General features: G+C 51.9%; 2 protein-coding genes and 1 long non-coding RNA gene across 3 annotated transcripts; 1 reads left to right on the plus strand and 2 right to left on the minus strand.

Moving 5' to 3' along the window:
- Nucleotides 1-8,908: 8,908 nt before the first annotated feature.
- Nucleotides 8,909-12,148, minus strand: GPAA1 (glycosylphosphatidylinositol anchor attachment 1). The gene is made up of 12 exons (XM_061438157.1): nt 12,063-12,148; nt 11,660-11,839; nt 11,463-11,574; nt 11,148-11,295; nt 10,967-11,068; nt 10,683-10,879; nt 10,413-10,609; nt 10,161-10,314; nt 9,915-9,998; nt 9,571-9,761; nt 9,320-9,490; nt 8,909-9,219 (listed from the first exon to the last, which is right to left on the minus strand). Exons 1-12 carry the CDS (start codon nt 12,134-12,136, stop codon nt 8,976-8,978), a joined length of 1,854 nt encoding a protein of 617 aa, XP_061294141.1. The 5' UTR covers nt 12,137-12,148; the 3' UTR covers nt 8,909-8,975.
- Nucleotides 12,149-12,277: 129 nt separating this feature from the next.
- LOC133260147 (uncharacterized) lies at nt 12,278-14,467 on the plus strand. Its single transcript, XR_009740669.1, has 2 exons — nt 12,278-12,355; nt 13,917-14,467. It is a non-coding gene; the product is annotated as an uncharacterized LOC133260147 (long non-coding RNA).
- EXOSC4 (exosome component 4) lies at nt 13,436-15,356 on the minus strand. Its single transcript, XM_061438286.1, has 3 exons — nt 15,082-15,356; nt 13,940-14,146; nt 13,436-13,837 (listed from the first exon to the last, which is right to left on the minus strand). Exons 1-3 carry the CDS (start codon nt 15,250-15,252, stop codon nt 13,478-13,480), a joined length of 738 nt encoding a protein of 245 aa, XP_061294270.1. The 5' UTR covers nt 15,253-15,356; the 3' UTR covers nt 13,436-13,477.
- Between the last annotated feature and the right edge of the window lie 1,481 nt (nt 15,357-16,837).

Here is a 16,837-nt window from a genome sequence, read left to right on the forward strand (position 1 = left end):
GGACAGCAGGGAGATTGAATCAGTCCATCCTAAAGGAAATCAGTCCTGAATATTCATTGGAAGGACTGATGCTGAAGCTGAAGCACCAGTACTTTGGCCACCTGATGTGAACAGTCAACTAATTGGCAAAGACCCTGATACTTTGAAAGATTGAAGGCAGGAGGAGAAGGGGACAACAGAGGATAAAGGGGTTGGATGGTATCATGGATTCAATGGACGTGAGTTTGAGCAAACTCTAAGAGACTGTGAAGGACAGGGAAGCCTGGTATGCTGCAGTCCATAGGGTCAAAAAGAGTCAGACATGACTGAGCAACTGAACAATTATTGGTTCCAGACACTTAAGGAAATTTCTGTCCAGTCATTTATCTGACCACTGAGCTAACCAGGTAGAGACTTTGCTGGCTACCCATGACAAATAGTAGACTTACTTGATAGAATTAGTTGAGAAAAGTCACTATACCAATACAACTACCACAGCAGCAACAGTAACAAAACTTGGAATCTAATGTCCAGAATTTCCACTTTGTATCATTAAATCCAGTCAGTCCTAAAGGAAATCAACCCTGAATATTCATTGGAAGGACTGATGCTGAAGCTGAAGCTCCAGTACTCTGGCCATCTGATGCAAAGAGCCAACTCATTGGAAAAGACCCTGATGCTGGGAAAGATTGAAGGCAGGAGGAGAAGGTGGCGACACAGGATGAGATGGTTGGATGGCATCACCAACTCAGTGGACATGAGTTTGAGCAAACTCCAGGAGATAGTGAAAGACAGGGAAGCCTGGCATGCTGCAGTCCATGGGATCTCAAAGAGTTGGACACGACTGAGTGACTGAACAACCACAACAACAAATCATTTAAAATGTCTAGCTTTCAACAAAAAATTATGTGACATCTAAAGAAAGGAGAGGGTCTGGCCTATAAATGGGAATAAAAAGAACCAATCAATAGGAACTACTCCTGGGGAAATTTAGCTAAATATAATTTAAAGAAGGAGGGGCTAAATATGATATATACATACCACTACATATAAAATAGATAACTAATGAGGACTTTCTGTATAGCACAGGTAACTCTACTCAATACTCTGTAATGAGTCACATGGGAAAAGATCTAAAAGAGGGGATGTATGTGTATGTATAACTTTCATTTTGCTGTATAGCAGAAACTAACACACAACATTGTAAATAAACTATACTCCACTAAAAGTAAAAATCTTTTAATAAAAAATTGAATTAAAAAGTATGTTCAATGAGCCATAATATCTAAAAAACTAGAGGAAAGTATAATAATGTCTCATGAAATAGAGAATGTCAATAAAAAGAAATTACAAAGAGAATCCAAATAGAAATGATGGAGTTGAAATGTACAACAATGGAAATGAAACATTTTACTGAAGGGCTCTACTGCAGGTTTGAGTAAGTAGATGAAAGAATTAGCGAACTTGAAGTTAGGTCAATTGAGATCGTCTGATCTGCAAAACAAACCAAAAAAAAAGGAGTAAAAATTAACAGAGCCTCAGCGACCTGTGGGACATCACTAAGCATACCAACCTATACAAAATTCTCAGGAGCAAAGGAGAAATAAAGTAAGGGACAAAAACAATATTTAAAGAAATTGTGACTGAAAACTTTCCAAATTTGACTGAAACAAACAAACATGTATGTATTCTACACATACAGGAAGTTAAAGAACCCCAAGTAGGATGAAGTACACCTGTACACATCATAAATTGTTAAAAAGGAAAAAAAAAAAAAAAAACCTAAAAAAAAACCAGCAAGAGAGAAGTAACTCATCACATACAAGTAGTCCTCAATAAAATTAACAGAAAATCTCATAGCAGAAACCATGGAGGCCAGAACGTGGTGGTATGAGTTGGTTCAAGTGCTGAAAGAATAAACCAGGTAAATCTGCCAACCAAGAATTCTATGTCTGGCAAAACCATCTCTCAAAAAAAAAAAAAAAAAAAAAGGAGGCAATTAAGACGTTTCCAGATAAACTGAGAGTTTGTCACAAACACCCTGCCCTCCAAGAAATACCAAATGGAGTCCTTAGGCTGAAATGAAAGAACACTAGACGATAACTCAGATCCACATGAGAAAATAAAAGCGCCAGCACAGGCAACTACATAGACAAGTACAAATGCTTTTTGTAACTTTTTTCTATCTGATTTAAAAACTCCTGCAGAGAAGGCAACGGAAGGCAACGGCACCCCACTCCAGGACTCTTGCCTGGCAAATCCCATGGACGGAGGAGCCTGGTGGGCTACAGTCCCTGGGGTCACTAAGAGTCGGACACGACTGAGCGACTTCACTTTCACTTTTCACTTTCATGCATTGGAGAAGGAAATGACAACCCACTCCAGTGTTCTTGCCTGGAGAATCCCAGTGACGGGGGAGCCTGGTGGGCTGCCATCTCTGGGATCGCACAGAGTAGGACATAACGGAAGCAACTTAGCAGCAGCAGCAGCATAAAGCAATAATTATAAATCTATGAGTATAAGGAATTCCTTGGTGGTCCAGTGGTTAGGCCTCTCTGCTTTCACTGTCAAGGGCCTAGGTTCAATCCCTGGTCAGGGAACTAAGATCCCACAAGCAGCACAGTGTGACCAAAAAAAAAAAACAACCCTATGTAGACAGATACACTATATGAGATGGAATCTATGGCAATAAATAAAGAAGGGGGAAACAGTTATATAGGAGAAACATTTTTTAACACAATTAAAATTAATTTAATGTTAATCTGAATCAGATTGTACAAATTAATATGTCAATTGTGATCCCAAATCCCAAATTACTAAGAAAATAAATAAAAAAATATAGTCAAAGAAATAACAAAGGAATTAAAATGGTACACTGTAAAATATCTAACCACACACACAAATACAATAATGAAGAAACTGAGGGAGAGAAAGACATAAGACACATAGAGAACAAATATCAAGATGGTGGTGGTTTAGTCGCTAAGTCACGTTTGACTCTTGCAACACCAGGGACTGTAGCCTGCCAGGCTCCTCTGTCCATGGGATTCTCCAGGCAAGAATACTGGAGTGGGTTGCCATTTCCTTCTCCAGGGGATCTTCCCACCCAGGAATTGAACCCAGGTCTCCTGCACTTCAGGCAGATTCTTTACTGACTGAGCTATGAGGGAAGCCCAAATACCAAGACAGCAGATATAACTGTACTATATCATTAATTACGTTAAATGTAAATAGATTAAAGTCACCAATTAAAGGGTAGAGCTTAGAATAATGGATTTTTTAAAAGTCATGATCCAACTATACAATGCCTATAAGAAACACATTTTATATTCAAAGACACAAATAGTAAAAATTTGGAAAAATATACACCACATCAACAGTAACCAAAAGAGAGTTAGAGGGGCTATACTAATATCAGACAATATAAACTTTAAGACAGATGTTGATACTAGCATTAAAGAAGGACATTTTATAATGGAATAAAAAAAGGTCAGTTCATCAAGATGACAGTTATAAAGATATATTAGACTAACAGAGCCCCAAAATACATGAAGCAAAACTGTACAGAATTGAAGGGAGAAACATAACATTTAACATAACAGTTGGGAGACTTCAGTACCCACTCCCAGTAATGGATGGAACAAATAGACAGATCATGAGCAAAGAAAAGAAAGATTTGACCAACACAGCAAGCCAAGCAGACCTAAACACATCCGTGTAACACCCCACCCAACAACAGGAGAGTACATATTCTTCCCAGGTGCACATGGAATGTTCTTTAGGATAGATCAATATGTTAGGCAATAAAACAAGTTTCAGTAAATTTAAGGGTAGTAAAATCATAAAGTATGTTTTCTGACCACAACAGAATGAAATTAAAAATCAATAACAGAAGGAGAGTAGGGAAACTCACAATTATGTGAAAATTAAATAACATACTCCTAAAAAAAAAATCCAAAGAAGAAATCACAGAAAAACTTAGAAAATACTTTGAGATGAATGAAAACAAAAACACAACATATCAAAACTTAGCACCATCAAGAGAGGTGCTAAGAGGGAAATTTAGAATTCTAAATTACTGTTATTAGACTTCCCCAGTGGTACAATGGATAAGAATCCACCTGCCAGTGCAGGGGACACGGGTTCGATCTCTGGTCTGGAGAGATCCCACATGCTCCGGGGCATCTAAGCCCATGCACCACAATTACTGAGCCAGTGCTTTAGAGCCCACAAGCCACAAATACGGAAAGCCTTTTAACCCTAACCCTAAGTGCTTGGTTATGATGGAAAAGGCATTAAATTTGTGGGTGGAAGACAGGAACAGAAAGTCAGATTCAGTGCTATCCAGAGTTTCAAGCATCCACTGGGAGTCCTGGAATGGATACCCCGCAGATAAGGGATCCTATTCATTCTTATCAAAGTCCAGTTTCCAGAAACCCAGAGACAGAAAATAGGGTAAGGATAAAAGGGGAGCGGGGGTACAGTGTTACTTCTGTGTGCAATAAAAATGTTGTGAAGGCAGGAGTTGGTTGTGCAGGTCTTGGAGAGCAAGGTGAGGAGGCTTAATTTTATCCTGGATGCAAGGGGCATCCCTGGAAGGGAGGCAAAGTGGACCCCAGGTCCAGAATTGGGTGAGGGCACAGGGAGGAGGTGCATGCAGAGTAGGTGTTCAGGTTGGGAAGAGATGACTTAAAGGGGACCGTGGCACATCCAGGAGGCAGAGGTGACAGATGTGGCCTCAGAAGAGGGGCCTAGACAGGAGGCAGGACTTGAGTGTGGGCATGAAGGCAGCTGGAGCCTGGAAAGGACCCTAAGGCAGCCCAGAGCCCCCACCTTGAAGCCCCAGGTGGAATGGGGTGACTTGGCAAAGGGTCTGAGAAGAGCAGAGAGCTAACCTGGGACAGCCAGCCAACCACAGGGTGTCTGCAGAAGGCCTGGCTGTGGGGAAGCTGCTGTGTGTCCTGAGGCGGGTCCTGCACCCTCGACCTCCCAGTCTTCACCCCGTATCCCCAGCCGTGAGCCCCGAGGATGGCAACGGGCCTGACCCCAGCTTCCTCCTGGACTTCCAGAAGGGATCCCTCTGATTCTTTTCTTCTTTCATTCAACAAACGCAGGTGTATATTCTACCTTTCCAGTCCTTGGCTCTGCTGGAAAAGAGGCAGAAAGTAAGACAAAGGCCCTGCCCCACAGAGCTCCTGTTCTGGGGCGTGGGAGGCAACCTGCAAAGGAATATCGAGTACTTATTACTAAGGCTGGTGATCAACACAACAGATACGCACAGTTGTAGATGCATACATACTTCTAGATGCTTCCAGCTGGCAACTGCCTGAGAGTTCCTGGGTGGCTCAGCAACAGACACCTTGTAGGAACTGGACTGTAGTGTCAGAAAACTCCAAATAATGACTCAAACATGGTAGAGATTTGTTTCTCTTTCTTGCAAATGAAGCCTAGTTTAGCAGCCCAGGGTCTTGGAGGTCCAGGGAGTCCCCCTCTTGTCTCCTCCAACCCACAGGGTGGGCTGAAGCTTACATCTCTGACGTGCTTCATTCCACATCCCCAAGGATGGGAAAGAAGCAGCTGTTTGATGTCTGCATGGATTCACCCAAGGGATGGGCACAATAAGGACAGAAATGGTATGGACCTAACAGAAGCAGAAGATGTTAAGAAGAGGTGGCAAGAATACACAGAACTGTACAAAAAGATCTTCATGACCCAGATAATCACAATGCTGTGATCACCAACCGAGAGCCAGACATCCTAGAATGTGAAGTCAAGTGTGCCTTAGGAAGCATCATCACAAACAAAGCTAGTAGAGGTGATGGAATTCCAGTTGAGCTATTCCAAATCCTAAAAAATGATGCCGTGAAAGTGCTGCACTCAATATGCCAGCAAATTTGGAAAACTCAGCAGTGGCCACAGGACTGGAAAAGGTCAGTTCTCATTCCAAGCCCAAAGAAAGGCAATACCAAAGAATGCTCAAACTACCGCACAATTGTACTCATTTCACATGCTAGCAAAGTAATGCTCAAAATTCTCCAAGCCAGGCTTCAACAGTATGTGAACTGTGAACTTCCAGATGTTCAAGCTGGATTTTGAAAAGGCAGAGGAACCAGAGATCAAATTGCCAACATCCGCTGGATCATTGAAAAAGCAAGAGAGTTCCAGAAAAACATCTACTACTGCTTTATTGACTATGCCAAAGCCTTCGACTGTGTGGACCACAACAAACTCTGGAAAATTCTTCAAGAGATGGGAATACCAGACCACCTGATCTGCTTCTTGAGAAATCTGTATGCGGGTCAGGAAGCAGCAGTTAGAACTGGACATGGAACAACAGACTGGTTCCAAATAGGAAAAGGAGTACATCAAGGCTGTATATTGTCACCCTGCTTATTTAAATTATATGCAGAGTACATCATGTGAAATTCTGGGCTGGGAGAAGCACAAGCTGGAATCAAGATTGCCGGGAGAAATATCAATAACCTCAGATATGCAGATGACACTACCCTTATGGCAGAAAGTGAAGAACTAAAGAGCCCCTTGATGAAAGTGAAAGAGGGGAGTGAAAAAGTTGGCTTAAAACTCAACATTCAGAAAAGATCATGGCATCTGGTCCCATCACTTCATGGCAAATAGATGGGGAAATAATGGAAACAGTATCAGACTTTATTTTGGGGGGCTCCAAAATCACTGCAGATGGTGACCGCAGCCATGAAATTAAAAGACGCTTACTCCTTGGAAGAAAAGTTATGACCAACCTGGACAGCATATTCAAAAGGAGACATTACTTTGTCAACAAAGGTTCATCTAGTCAAAGCTATGGTTTTTCCAGTAGTCTCGTATGGATGTGTGAGTTGGACTATAAAGAAAGCTAAGCGCTGAAGAATTGATGCTTTTGAAGTGTGGTGACTCTTGAGAGTCCCTTGGGCTGCAAGAGATCCAACCAGTCCATCCTAAAGGAAATCAGTCCTGAATATTCATTGGAAGGACTGATGCTGAAGCTGAAACTCCAATACTTTGGCCACCTGATGCGAAGAACTGACTCATTTGAAAAGACCCTGCAGCTGGGAAAGATTGAAGGCAGGTGGATAAGGGGATGAGAGAGGGAGATAATTGCATGGCATCACCGACTCAATGGACATGAGTTTGAGTAAACTCAGAGAGTTGGCGATGGACAGGGAGGCCTGGTGTGCTACAGTCCATGGGGTCGCAAAGAATCAGACATGACTGAGCGACTGAACTGAACCGGACTCACCCTTGAAGCTTCTGCTCAGGTCTAGGGGCCTCTGTAGTCACATGACCTCACCTAGCTGCACGTAGTCTGGGAGCGTCTTTATACATGGTGGCCTGTGCTCATGCCAAAATGAGGGTCCCGTGATTGAGGGAGAGGGATACCTTCAGAGTTAACCCTGTGGGACCACATACGCAGCCCTTGTACATCTCATCTGTATCTTGAGAGCCTGACATTTTCTTTCTTTATAAAACGTACAGCACACAAAGTGACATTAATGAAAATCAGTGCCAAAATCCAGTTCTGCAAAGCTAAGCTCAAACAGCAAATAGTCGTTTCATGAAGTAACATATTTCCACAATTTGTGTTTTAAGTGACTGCCGAAGTCTAGTTAAAAATGGCTGATCGAGGCTGAAGCCCGGTAGAATGCCGGTCTGCAGTCAACAGGGAGACCACAGCAGAGCCGAGGTCTCTTCCACCTTGTAAGACAGGGAGCCCGCAGACCAATGGTGCCTGATCGACCAGGGGAGAGTCCTGAGAGAGGTAGCCTGGAGGCATTTCTAGGGGTGCGGGGGTGGGGGGTGGGCTGCAAGTCTTTGCCCAGCCTCAGGATCTGAAGTTTTTTCAACAGGGAAGTGACTAGAAGACACACAGGCCAAGGGCAGGCTGCAGTCACAGTGGTCTCCAACACCCTTGCTCCAGCCCATCCAGAACAATCTGGACCCAGGGTGCCCGTACCCTTCAATGCTGAGAAGTCCCAGAGTAAAGCCCTCCAGGTGCTGGCCCTCTCCCACGGTGGAGTCAGGGACCCCTAGGTGTTGAGGGAAGTCTCCCACAAGAAGAGGAGCCCCACCACAGAGGCAGGCCTGGGTGGGGGGTCTGGGGCCTGGAGCTTCCTCCTTGGGACGGTCCCAGGTCACCCCATTTCAGGATGTGGTGCTGCAGGAGAGTGTCCGGAGCTGGTGCGCTCCTTTCAGCACTGAGGCTTGCAGGACTGTACTGGGATCGCCACCCTGGCAGGGCACCTTGACTCTCGGCCTCATGTGGCCCTGGCATCACCAGATGGCCCACTTTGCCTTCCTCCCCCTCCCCAACAGGCACTGGACATCCTAGTCCCTCTCAGGAGGCTTGGCCCAGCCTGAGGCCTCTGTGCAGCCCCGCGTCAGTGCCCTGCCCCTCAGAACTCGGGTCGCCCCTGTCCTGGGCTGTTGCTCTGGGTGGAGCTGGGTGGGCTCAGCGGCTCCATCTCCGTCCCATCTCTCGTGGGCACTCCCAGGAGGCCGGGAGAGGGGCTCCTCCTGCTGCACCCCAAGCCCACATCAAAGTTCTGGCCGACATTCCCCATACCCGGGGCCTCCTGTGTCCCCTTAGTTCCAGCACTGGAGATGGCGCCGTGGGGGTCTCTGGCGCCTCAGCTCCCATCAGGGCCCCAAGCGTTGCCCGCCATGCTTCCTCCTACTCAGCACTGGACCATGATGCACAGAGACCCCCGACGTTGGGAGAGTCCACTTGGGGCTGCAGTCAGGTCTGAGTGTCCACCCAGGCTCTCCTCCCAAGGCTGGCACTGGGGCCCTCATTCCTGCCACACGGTAAGTGGACCAGAAGCAGCCGAGCAGGGTGCCAGGCCCTGCAAGCAGTTTCTCACCACAGGGCCTGTGGCCCCACATACACAGCAGACAGTGGGCCAGGAGCCCAAAGGACATCTGAAACAGAACTGTTTATTTCCTAGGAAGAAGAGAACGTGGGGAACTCCCAGCTGCCTCCGTCACTTCCAGAAGAGCACGTTCCAGAAGAGCAGCCAGCAGGGGTAGAGGCCCAGAGCCAGCAGTGGGAAGAGCAGGGCGCCGTAGGTGTGGTGCTCCAGCACGCCCTGGGCCAGCGTGGCCAGGAAGAGCTGCCAGCCCTCGGTCAGGGAGAGCGGTGCCTCCTGCAGCTCCCGCCACAGGAACAAGCTGCCCAGGAGTGTAGCTGCTGGGCTCGTCAGCACCAGCAGGGCAGCGTAGAGCGCCCTGGGGAGGAGCAGAGGCACCAGGCGGGGAGGAGGAACGTGTGAGGTAGAACCCATGAGGAGGGGTGCGGGCTCTGCAGTGGGGGCTGAGCAGCACGTACCGGGGCCCAGAGGGCTTGGTGATGGCAGCAGCGGGTACCATGCTGGCGGCCAGTAGGAAGCCCAGAGAGAAGTTGGTGAGGGTGATGCAGGCCAGTTGTAGTGCCAGGTAGATGAGGGCCACCAGCTTCAGCGTCATCCAGCCCCTGTCTGGGGCCTGTGTGCTCACCACCCTGCAAGGCAAGGGGCTCAGAGGCAGCCGCCTGCACGTCCAGGGTGCACCTGCCCACGACCACCCAGCCCAGCTCCTCACCGGTGGGTGTTGTGTGGCAGTGCCAGGCCAGCTGCATAGATGGCCAGCAGCGTCAGCACCACGGCCTCGGCCTCAGCCACGGGGAAGTGCTGGGTGGCCACGTGTTGACCCAGCACTGGTAGGATGTAGAGTGCCAGGCCCATGGCCTGGGAGACCAGCAAGGGTGCCACAAGCGAGGCCAGCCCCACACCCTGCAGGGCACATGGGCACTTGGAGACGGATCCTAGGACCAAGGGAGTCCCAAGGACCCTCCCCATTCCACTGCAGCTGAGACTGAACAGCAGCAGTAATTACCACCTGGGACCCTAAAAGCTCACCCCAATAGCAGCAGGGGGAACCATCACCTGTGTTAGAGGGTGGGGGGGATTCTCCCCAGCCTCCTCAGGACCCACTCCAGCCTCATGCAGCTGCATCCACAGTTCCAGAGCGTGGATGAGTTAAGGACTCTGATGAGAGGTGTAATGGGCTCTGCCCAGTGAGGGACCCAGGGCTCACTCCTACTCCCCTGCCCCAAGGATGGAGAGCTCTCCCCAGCCTAGAGTGGGGGGACCTGAAGCGAGCCACAAACAGACAGTGGAGGCAGAGGATATCTTGAGACCGAGGACCAGGAGCAAAAAACCAGCAGCCGGCATGTAGAGGCCAATGGAGACGAAGCGGGAGAGTGCAGGGAGCAGGTAGAAGAAGAAGGACTGGTGCAGGCGCTCCAGAAGATGGTTGAGCTTGCGGAACATGCCCTCCAGAGCCCTGTCGGGTGTGGGCCAGGGTCATAGACGGCCAGACCCCCAGGCACCCACTCACTACCCTGCCCCAAGCATGCAAAGGGGAGATCAGAAGCCACTTACTTGCCCACTGCCACCAGATCATACTTATACTGGCGGAAGCTATTGATGCCACGGAGGGTCAAGGCCTCCACGCGGTAGCGCAGGAAGAGGCCATGGGCACCGTGGGGGCGGCCGGAGGCCTGCTGCAGAACCATGAGCAGCAGCGTTTGTACACTCTGCAGTGGCCCATCTATTGAGGTCCAGTCCTGGGGTTGCAGCTTAGAAGATTTGGGGACAAAGTCAGATAGGCCCGACACACAGGTCCCATGCTACCCAGGCAGGTGGCCCTACCTTGCCCTGCAGCGTGCACAACAGCCCCCCTTTCTGGCAGAAGGTCTGGAAGAGGTTGAGCAGGTCCAGGTTGGGCAGCTGTCCATTGAGCCCCTCCACGGCCACGTCGAGGCTAGTGACCACATCGCTGCTCAGCTCCAGGGCCACAGCTGCCTGGATGGCCCCAGCCCGGCCCTGCAGGGGCGATGACTGCATACCTGTGGAAGCAGGTGAGTGAGCTGCCAACAAGTGACCAGTGAGGACAGTGGCCCTGGGAGGGGCCAGGGCCAGGCAAGAGCACCCACCAGTGATGTTGACGTCATGGTAAGCTTCAAGCCAAGCCTCAGTGCCCAGGAGGTCGTGTTCCGTCACCAGGAAGATGATGTCTTTGGCCCAGTAAATCTGCCCTAGAGACCAGAAGCGGGTCAGCACGGTCTGAGGCGGTGGCCAAACCCTCTCTTGCCAGCAGGAGCCCCTGAGCCTCACCCCGGAAGTGGGCAGCAAGAGCCAGCATCAACCCGACAGCCTGGCTGTTGGTAGAGTCAGGGCCACAGGGCACGGTGAGCACCAGGGACTCCGTGCTGGCAGCGCGAGGTGCCCGGAGGATGCCATACACGTTGATGCCCGACACCATCTGCACGCAGTATTTGGGGGGGAGCCTCAGCACGACCGCACTCGAGGCGGCTGAGAGCCTCCCTTTCTAGTCCTAGAATGCCCACCAGTGACTGCTCTGGCCCCAGGACATCCCCCCGTCCCCTCAAGGTGCTTCACGGTTGCAGGCACACCCCTCCCCCACAATACATAGCGCTCGTGGGTCTCATCTGGAAAGGGCAGTTTCCGGGAGAAACTCTGCGTGTAGACCTCCAGCCCCACTGACCGCATCGTCCGCTCCAGCCAGGCCACTGGCAGAGCCCTGGAGACACAAAGAGAGCTTCTGAGCAGAGTTCACTGGCCTTGACTGACATTGCTTCTCTGATAACCATGGCTCTGCCGCTCACCCCGACTTCCTGCGGTGGGCAGCGAAGTCCCGGGCAAGGCTCCGGGCACGGTCTCCGCCCGCAAACTGCTCCTCCACCATGGTGGAGCCCATGGCGTTCTCCGACATGTAAGTGCGCTGGGTCAGCGGCGGGAAAGCCAGCGCCAGGAACCAAGCGATGCCCGCCACATAGCTCAGCACGCTGCGGGGAGAGGGACGGAGGGACCACTGGAGCGTTAGAGGCCCTGCCTCTCTGTCTCTGCACTGGGAATGGAGAGGGCATATCTGCGGGACCTGGACCGAGTCCCGGGACGCCTGACGGGAGAGCTGAGCCCCAAGCCTGAGGTCCCGACTGATCCCGGTGGGCGGGAGGGGACGGGCGCGAGCGGTCTGAGGGGCCTCTGCCCCCGGGGCCCCGCCCTCACCAGAGCGGCGCGTTGAGGCGCAGCACGAGACGGGCGAGGGCGCGCCGGCGCACCGGGTCCGACAGGAGGCCCATGGCAGAGCCGGGCGGCTCCGAGACGGCGCTCCAACTGCCAGTTACGGCGGCCGACCCCGCGCGCCGCTCCTGTCAGACCCGGGCTCCGCGCCCGCCCGTACTTCCGGTCCCGACAGCTCTCGCGCCGCTGCGCATGCCCAGAGCAGAACCGCTGTGGAGGGAGCGAAGCCGGGTCTGCGTTCCCCAGCCCGTAGCCGGTCGAGAGGGGGCGGCCTCCAGGTAGGCTACCCGCAGTGTGCGGCACCGGAGGCAATGAAGACTACCGGCCGCCCGAGAAAGCTCGGCTTCAACTGGAATCAGAGAAGAGTGATGAATAGGGCAGCTGAGAGTAAAAGGGGAAGCGGCGATCAGAGCATAGACGCCAGATTTCTGAAGGTGCTCCCACTGGCACTGACCGGTCTGAGTGCCGTGGTAGGATGTGAGGGGGCTTCCGCGGACAGAGAAGCCAAGGCGTTGGCGGGTCCATTCCAATGGATGTCGGTAACCAAAACCAGCCGAGTGGAATCAAGCATGTGCCCAGAACCAAAATCATTGGGGTCAGATGACCACAGGGAAGAAGGTGCATGATACTACTGGCCAAAGGATTTCAAAGGAGCTGGGGTGTGTTGAGTAGAAAGTGGGAAGCACCCCTGTCTGGGCCAGGAGGTGCCTGGGATATTAGAGAAGCAGCAGCCCCTTGGTTCAGGCTGCAGGGGCTGGTGGTCAGGGCTCAGGTCTGAGGTGGAAGAAGGGGGAGCCTGAAAGACGAAGGTGCAGTGGTGGGGCAGCAGGGAGTGTCTGTATGACTTAGGGTCAGAACTGAGAAGACTCCAGGTGACATTATGTGTCTGTTGTACTTTTGTAGCCCAAGGTAAGTAGCAGGACAGGCCCAAAAGGCTCCTAAGGGGGCAAGAGACCCTTCAGTCCAAGCCACAATCCAGAGGATGTGGGACACGGCCCCCACATGACCATGGTGAATACCCAAAGCCACCCCTCAGGACTTGTGCTCAGGACTCTGGATGTGTTGGGATAAGAATGACAGACTCCATGGTCCTGGGGACGTGGCTCATTATACCAGGCTGTGTCTCACTGCCCAGCTGCCTCGAACCCTTCTTGGCCCAGGCTGCTCACTTCATTCAGGGACATCCCCCTTCTCCAGGGTGCTCACCTGAAGCACCCTGATGAGCAGGGTGAGCAGGACTGACTGCAAGGGGTGTGTAGTGCATGTCTGGGGGCGGACCCTTAGTCACTGCTGGAGCCAGCACCAGGCCAGGATCCAGGGGCAAGGAAGTGCGGTGGGGAAGAGATGAAAGTACAGTGGAAGGCGCTTGGGTTTTATTCTGGGCCTGGGTGGCCATGTGCTCAGTCCCCCAGCAAGACAGACGCCTCTTGTACATGCTGCCGGACCACACGGTCCAGTACGGTGTGTACATCCCGGGAAGCCCGGGCAGCCGCCTCTAGCACCTGCTCCAGGTGGTCCTCATGCAGCCTGGCATCCATCTCAAGCAGTGCAATCTGGCCTGAGGCTGGTAGCAAGGCCAGGGCCAGCTGGGGGCCCCCAGCTGCTTCCTCCACGTGGCTGAGGTCTGCCAAGGCTGTTCCATCCACAAAGCCAGCTGAGCAGGCACACACAAAGTCCCGCATGGGTATCCCTGCGTCCAACACTGCCAGCGTGGCTGCATTCACACAAGCTGCATAGGTCCCGCCGTCTGCCTGCAGCACCTGCAGGAACCCCCCAGTGGCATCAGTCCTTCAAGCCGCTGAACCCCAACCCCTCCTCTTTTCTCTCTCCTCTCCACAGGCTGAGGGCTGCTGCCTGCTCACCTGCACATAGATGTCAATCTGGGAGCGTGGGTGCAGCTGTGTAAGGATGGCTGCCTCGAAGGTCTGACGCAGCTGCAGACCCATCTCGCAGGACTTGCGGTCCCCGTGTGGCCGCCGTTTGCGTTCCCCTGTGCTGAAGGTTGCAGAACTGTACTGACAGTTTACCAGGGCCCGGTCAGGCAGGGCTCGTGCCCGGGAGCCTCGGATCTGGGGTAGGGTGGGGGAGAACACATGAGCCAGGCCCTTCCTCCCTCTACCTCCAACATCCCAACAAGCAACCACTTTACCTGCAAAACACAGCCCGAGGGAGGGCCATTGGGCCAGGCGCTAAGCTACCATCGCCCCTGGATCTCTCTCCTGACAGGCCTCCCTGTTTCCACTCTTGACTCGTCCTCTCCCGACCCATGCTTCCTTTGTATGAGAATCTGTTTACATATATCGTCTGATTCTACCTCCTCTACACAATACATATACTGCTTACCTTATAAAGGGTTCCATCACGCGTGAGATTAAAAATCTTGAATCTTTTCCCTGTTTACAAAGGTCCTGAATTCCTGCTTCCCTAGAAATCCCTCAGTCTCATTTGGAATTACCCTCCCCTCCTTCCCCATCACCAGCCTTTCTGCTCTGCAAGACTGCCATGCTTCTACCTCTCTGGCCTTAAGTCTCCATCGCTGGAGTGGTGATAAACCCAAGCGGTTTTATTAACACTCTCTGTCTTCACGGAGTTTATGTTCCAGTGAGGAGACAAACAGTGAGAAATAAGTTAAATTTATGTCTGAGGAGGCGGGTGCGGGAAACCAGATAAGTGTGTGGATGTAAAGGAGGAAACTTGACTTGTAAAGGGTGGGTAAGGTGGTCGGGTGGGATGGGGTGAGGTATCACCCGGAGGTGACGTCGGAGTGGAGCTGAGAGGTGAGGGAGCGAGTGGGAGCGGCCCTGGCGGTTTTAGGAGTAACAAAGGGGAGTGGCGAGCGCTGGGGAAAGGCAGGGACCATCGTGCAGGACACTGTTAGGACTTTGGCCGCGGCCCCACAAGGCGGCGGGCGCCAGCCTCACCCCCGAGGCCTCTACTCAGCCTGGTAGCCCTTCACAGACGCAGTTGCCCTCGGAGGAAGCCCGGCTCGCGCGCGCCCACTCGCCTCGTGAGGCCCGTAGACCACCGCCAGTGCCTTGGTGTTGCCCTGTTCGATGTAGGCCGAACCGTCGGCCTGCGCGAATACACCCATCCGCGCCTGGATCTTGCGCAGCTCCCCAGCGCGCCGCCCGTCCACTCGGTAGCCCTGGTCCGATAGGAGCTCCAGCCCAGCCATGCTGCCCGGGCGCTAACCCCGCTTGAGCGCTCGGCAGAACTACAATTCCCGGTAGAACTGACTCCCCACTTCCGATTCCCGGGGACTACGGTTTCCGGGGCACCGACTCCAACTTCCGGTTCTGGAGCCCTGCGATTCTCCCAGAGTGCCCGAGGGCACCATATCTCATTTCCGGTCCGTGCGGAACTGTGGCTCTGGGGCGCGTGGAGGGACCCCTGAGGCCTTTTGCGGTACGGGCTTGCGCCTGCAGGGCTGGAGGCATGCTGGACGTGGAGTCGCCGTGTCGTTTCTTCCCGGGTTGTCGTGGGGGCGGGTCCTTCTACCATCCGGGCCTGCCCGCCCCACGCCGCCTTGGTCGCCGCCGGCCCGGGCCCTTGCCAGGACCCGGGGTGGGGGGCTCCCGCCGCGCCGCCGCCTCTCCCTCTGCCTCTCCACTGAGCCTCGCGCTCCCCGCGCCGCTGGCTCGCCTTTACTTCTGCTTGACGCTTGGCATCTCCCTCGAGGTTTGCGAGGATAGCCGCCACTGCTGGTCTTAAGTTCTTCCGCAATCATAAATGCAGGCGTTCTCCCAAGCTGAGATATACGCTCTGTTCGCTTGTTTGTTTGTTTGTTTTTAATTTTTTAACCGTTTAGGTTTTACATTTGTCCGTTTAAAAAGCAGACATATTTATGTTGTACGTACACATGGTCAGATTTTTTAGTTTCAGTTTTCCATGTTGCCTTCTTTCTCTGCAAGCATCCCCCTATCTACTATAGCTTAAAAAATGGTTCCATGTTTTTCTCCACACTCATAATTACATCCAAGTCACACACAGACACATGTATATACAGTTGTACATGTACAGCCATATAATGGCCTTTGGAACTCTTATTTTTAAAAATGGCATTGATTCATACACTTCTGCATTTAACTCAAAAATATTTTATCAGATCTGTCCAAGTAATCCTGTGGAACTCTTAATTTTTTGCTTGATACGAGTATCAAGTAATAAGTAGAATGTACCCAGCAACCACCCCATTGTGGGCAGTGGATGTGTGTCCCGGGGGTCTGGGGGATGGAACCCCAGTGCAGTGACTTTCTGAGTGAAGGCTGTGTGGGAGTTACATTCTCCCTCCTTTCCCACCTGGAATAAATGTTAAAAGTTACATAATCCTTCCCCCTTCAGAGGGTTACTGCCATTCCTCTTGAATTTCCTGGCCTGATGCAAGTGCCCTGGAACAGCGGAGGGGCTCACAGGAGGAGAGATGAAATGTTTTCCTCCACAGCTGCCTCTTGTTTCCAGATACCTTTTGCTTGGTGGTCAAGGTCACCATCAGGGAGCTCATTCCCCTCCTCATCTGCATTATTCGGGCTTCTCTTATGGCTCAGCTGGTAAAGAATCTACCTGCAGTGGAGGAGACCTGGGTTTGATCCCTGGGTTGGGAAGATCCCCTGGAAAAGGAAATGGCAACCCACTCCAGTCTTCTTGCTTGGAGAATCTTACGGACAGAGGAGACTGGTGGGCTATAGCTCATGGGGTTGTAAGAGTCAGACACAACTTAGGACTAAACTTAGGGCATTATTCAGCTCCTCTGCAGTGCTTAG

Source organism: Bos javanicus, chromosome 14, assembly GCF_032452875.1.
Source record: "Bos javanicus breed banteng chromosome 14, ARS-OSU_banteng_1.0, whole genome shotgun sequence".
In the NCBI taxonomy this organism is placed as follows: Eukaryota; Metazoa; Chordata; class Mammalia; order Artiodactyla; family Bovidae; genus Bos; species Bos javanicus.

What these genes read in the sequence shown, in the direction of transcription:
- GPAA1 (XM_061438157.1), bottom strand. Translation starts at nt 12,136, where the DNA reads ATGGGCCTCCTGTCGGACCCGGTGCGCCGGCGCGCCCTCGCCCGTCTC. An exon ending in TCTTGCTGCCCACTTCCGGG is followed by an intron (nt 11,069 to 11,147) that starts GTGAGGCTCAGG and finishes TCTGGTCTCTAG; the next exon opens with GGCAGATTTACTGGGCCAAA. An exon ending in TGTGCACGCTGCAGGGCAAG is followed by an intron (nt 10,610 to 10,682) that starts GTAGGGCCACCT and finishes AAATCTTCTAAG; the next exon opens with CTGCAACCCCAGGACTGGAC.
- EXOSC4 (XM_061438286.1), bottom strand. Translation starts at nt 15,252, where the DNA reads ATGGCTGGGCTGGAGCTCCTATCGGACCAGGGCTACCGAGTGGACGGG. An exon ending in TGGTCTACGGGCCTCACGAG is followed by an intron (nt 14,147 to 15,081) that starts GCGAGTGGGCGC and finishes ACCCTACCCCAG; the next exon opens with ATCCGAGGCTCCCGGGCACG. An exon ending in AGATTGACATCTATGTGCAG is followed by an intron (nt 13,838 to 13,939) that starts GTGAGCAGGCAG and finishes GGGTTCCTGCAG; the next exon opens with GTGCTGCAGGCAGACGGCGG.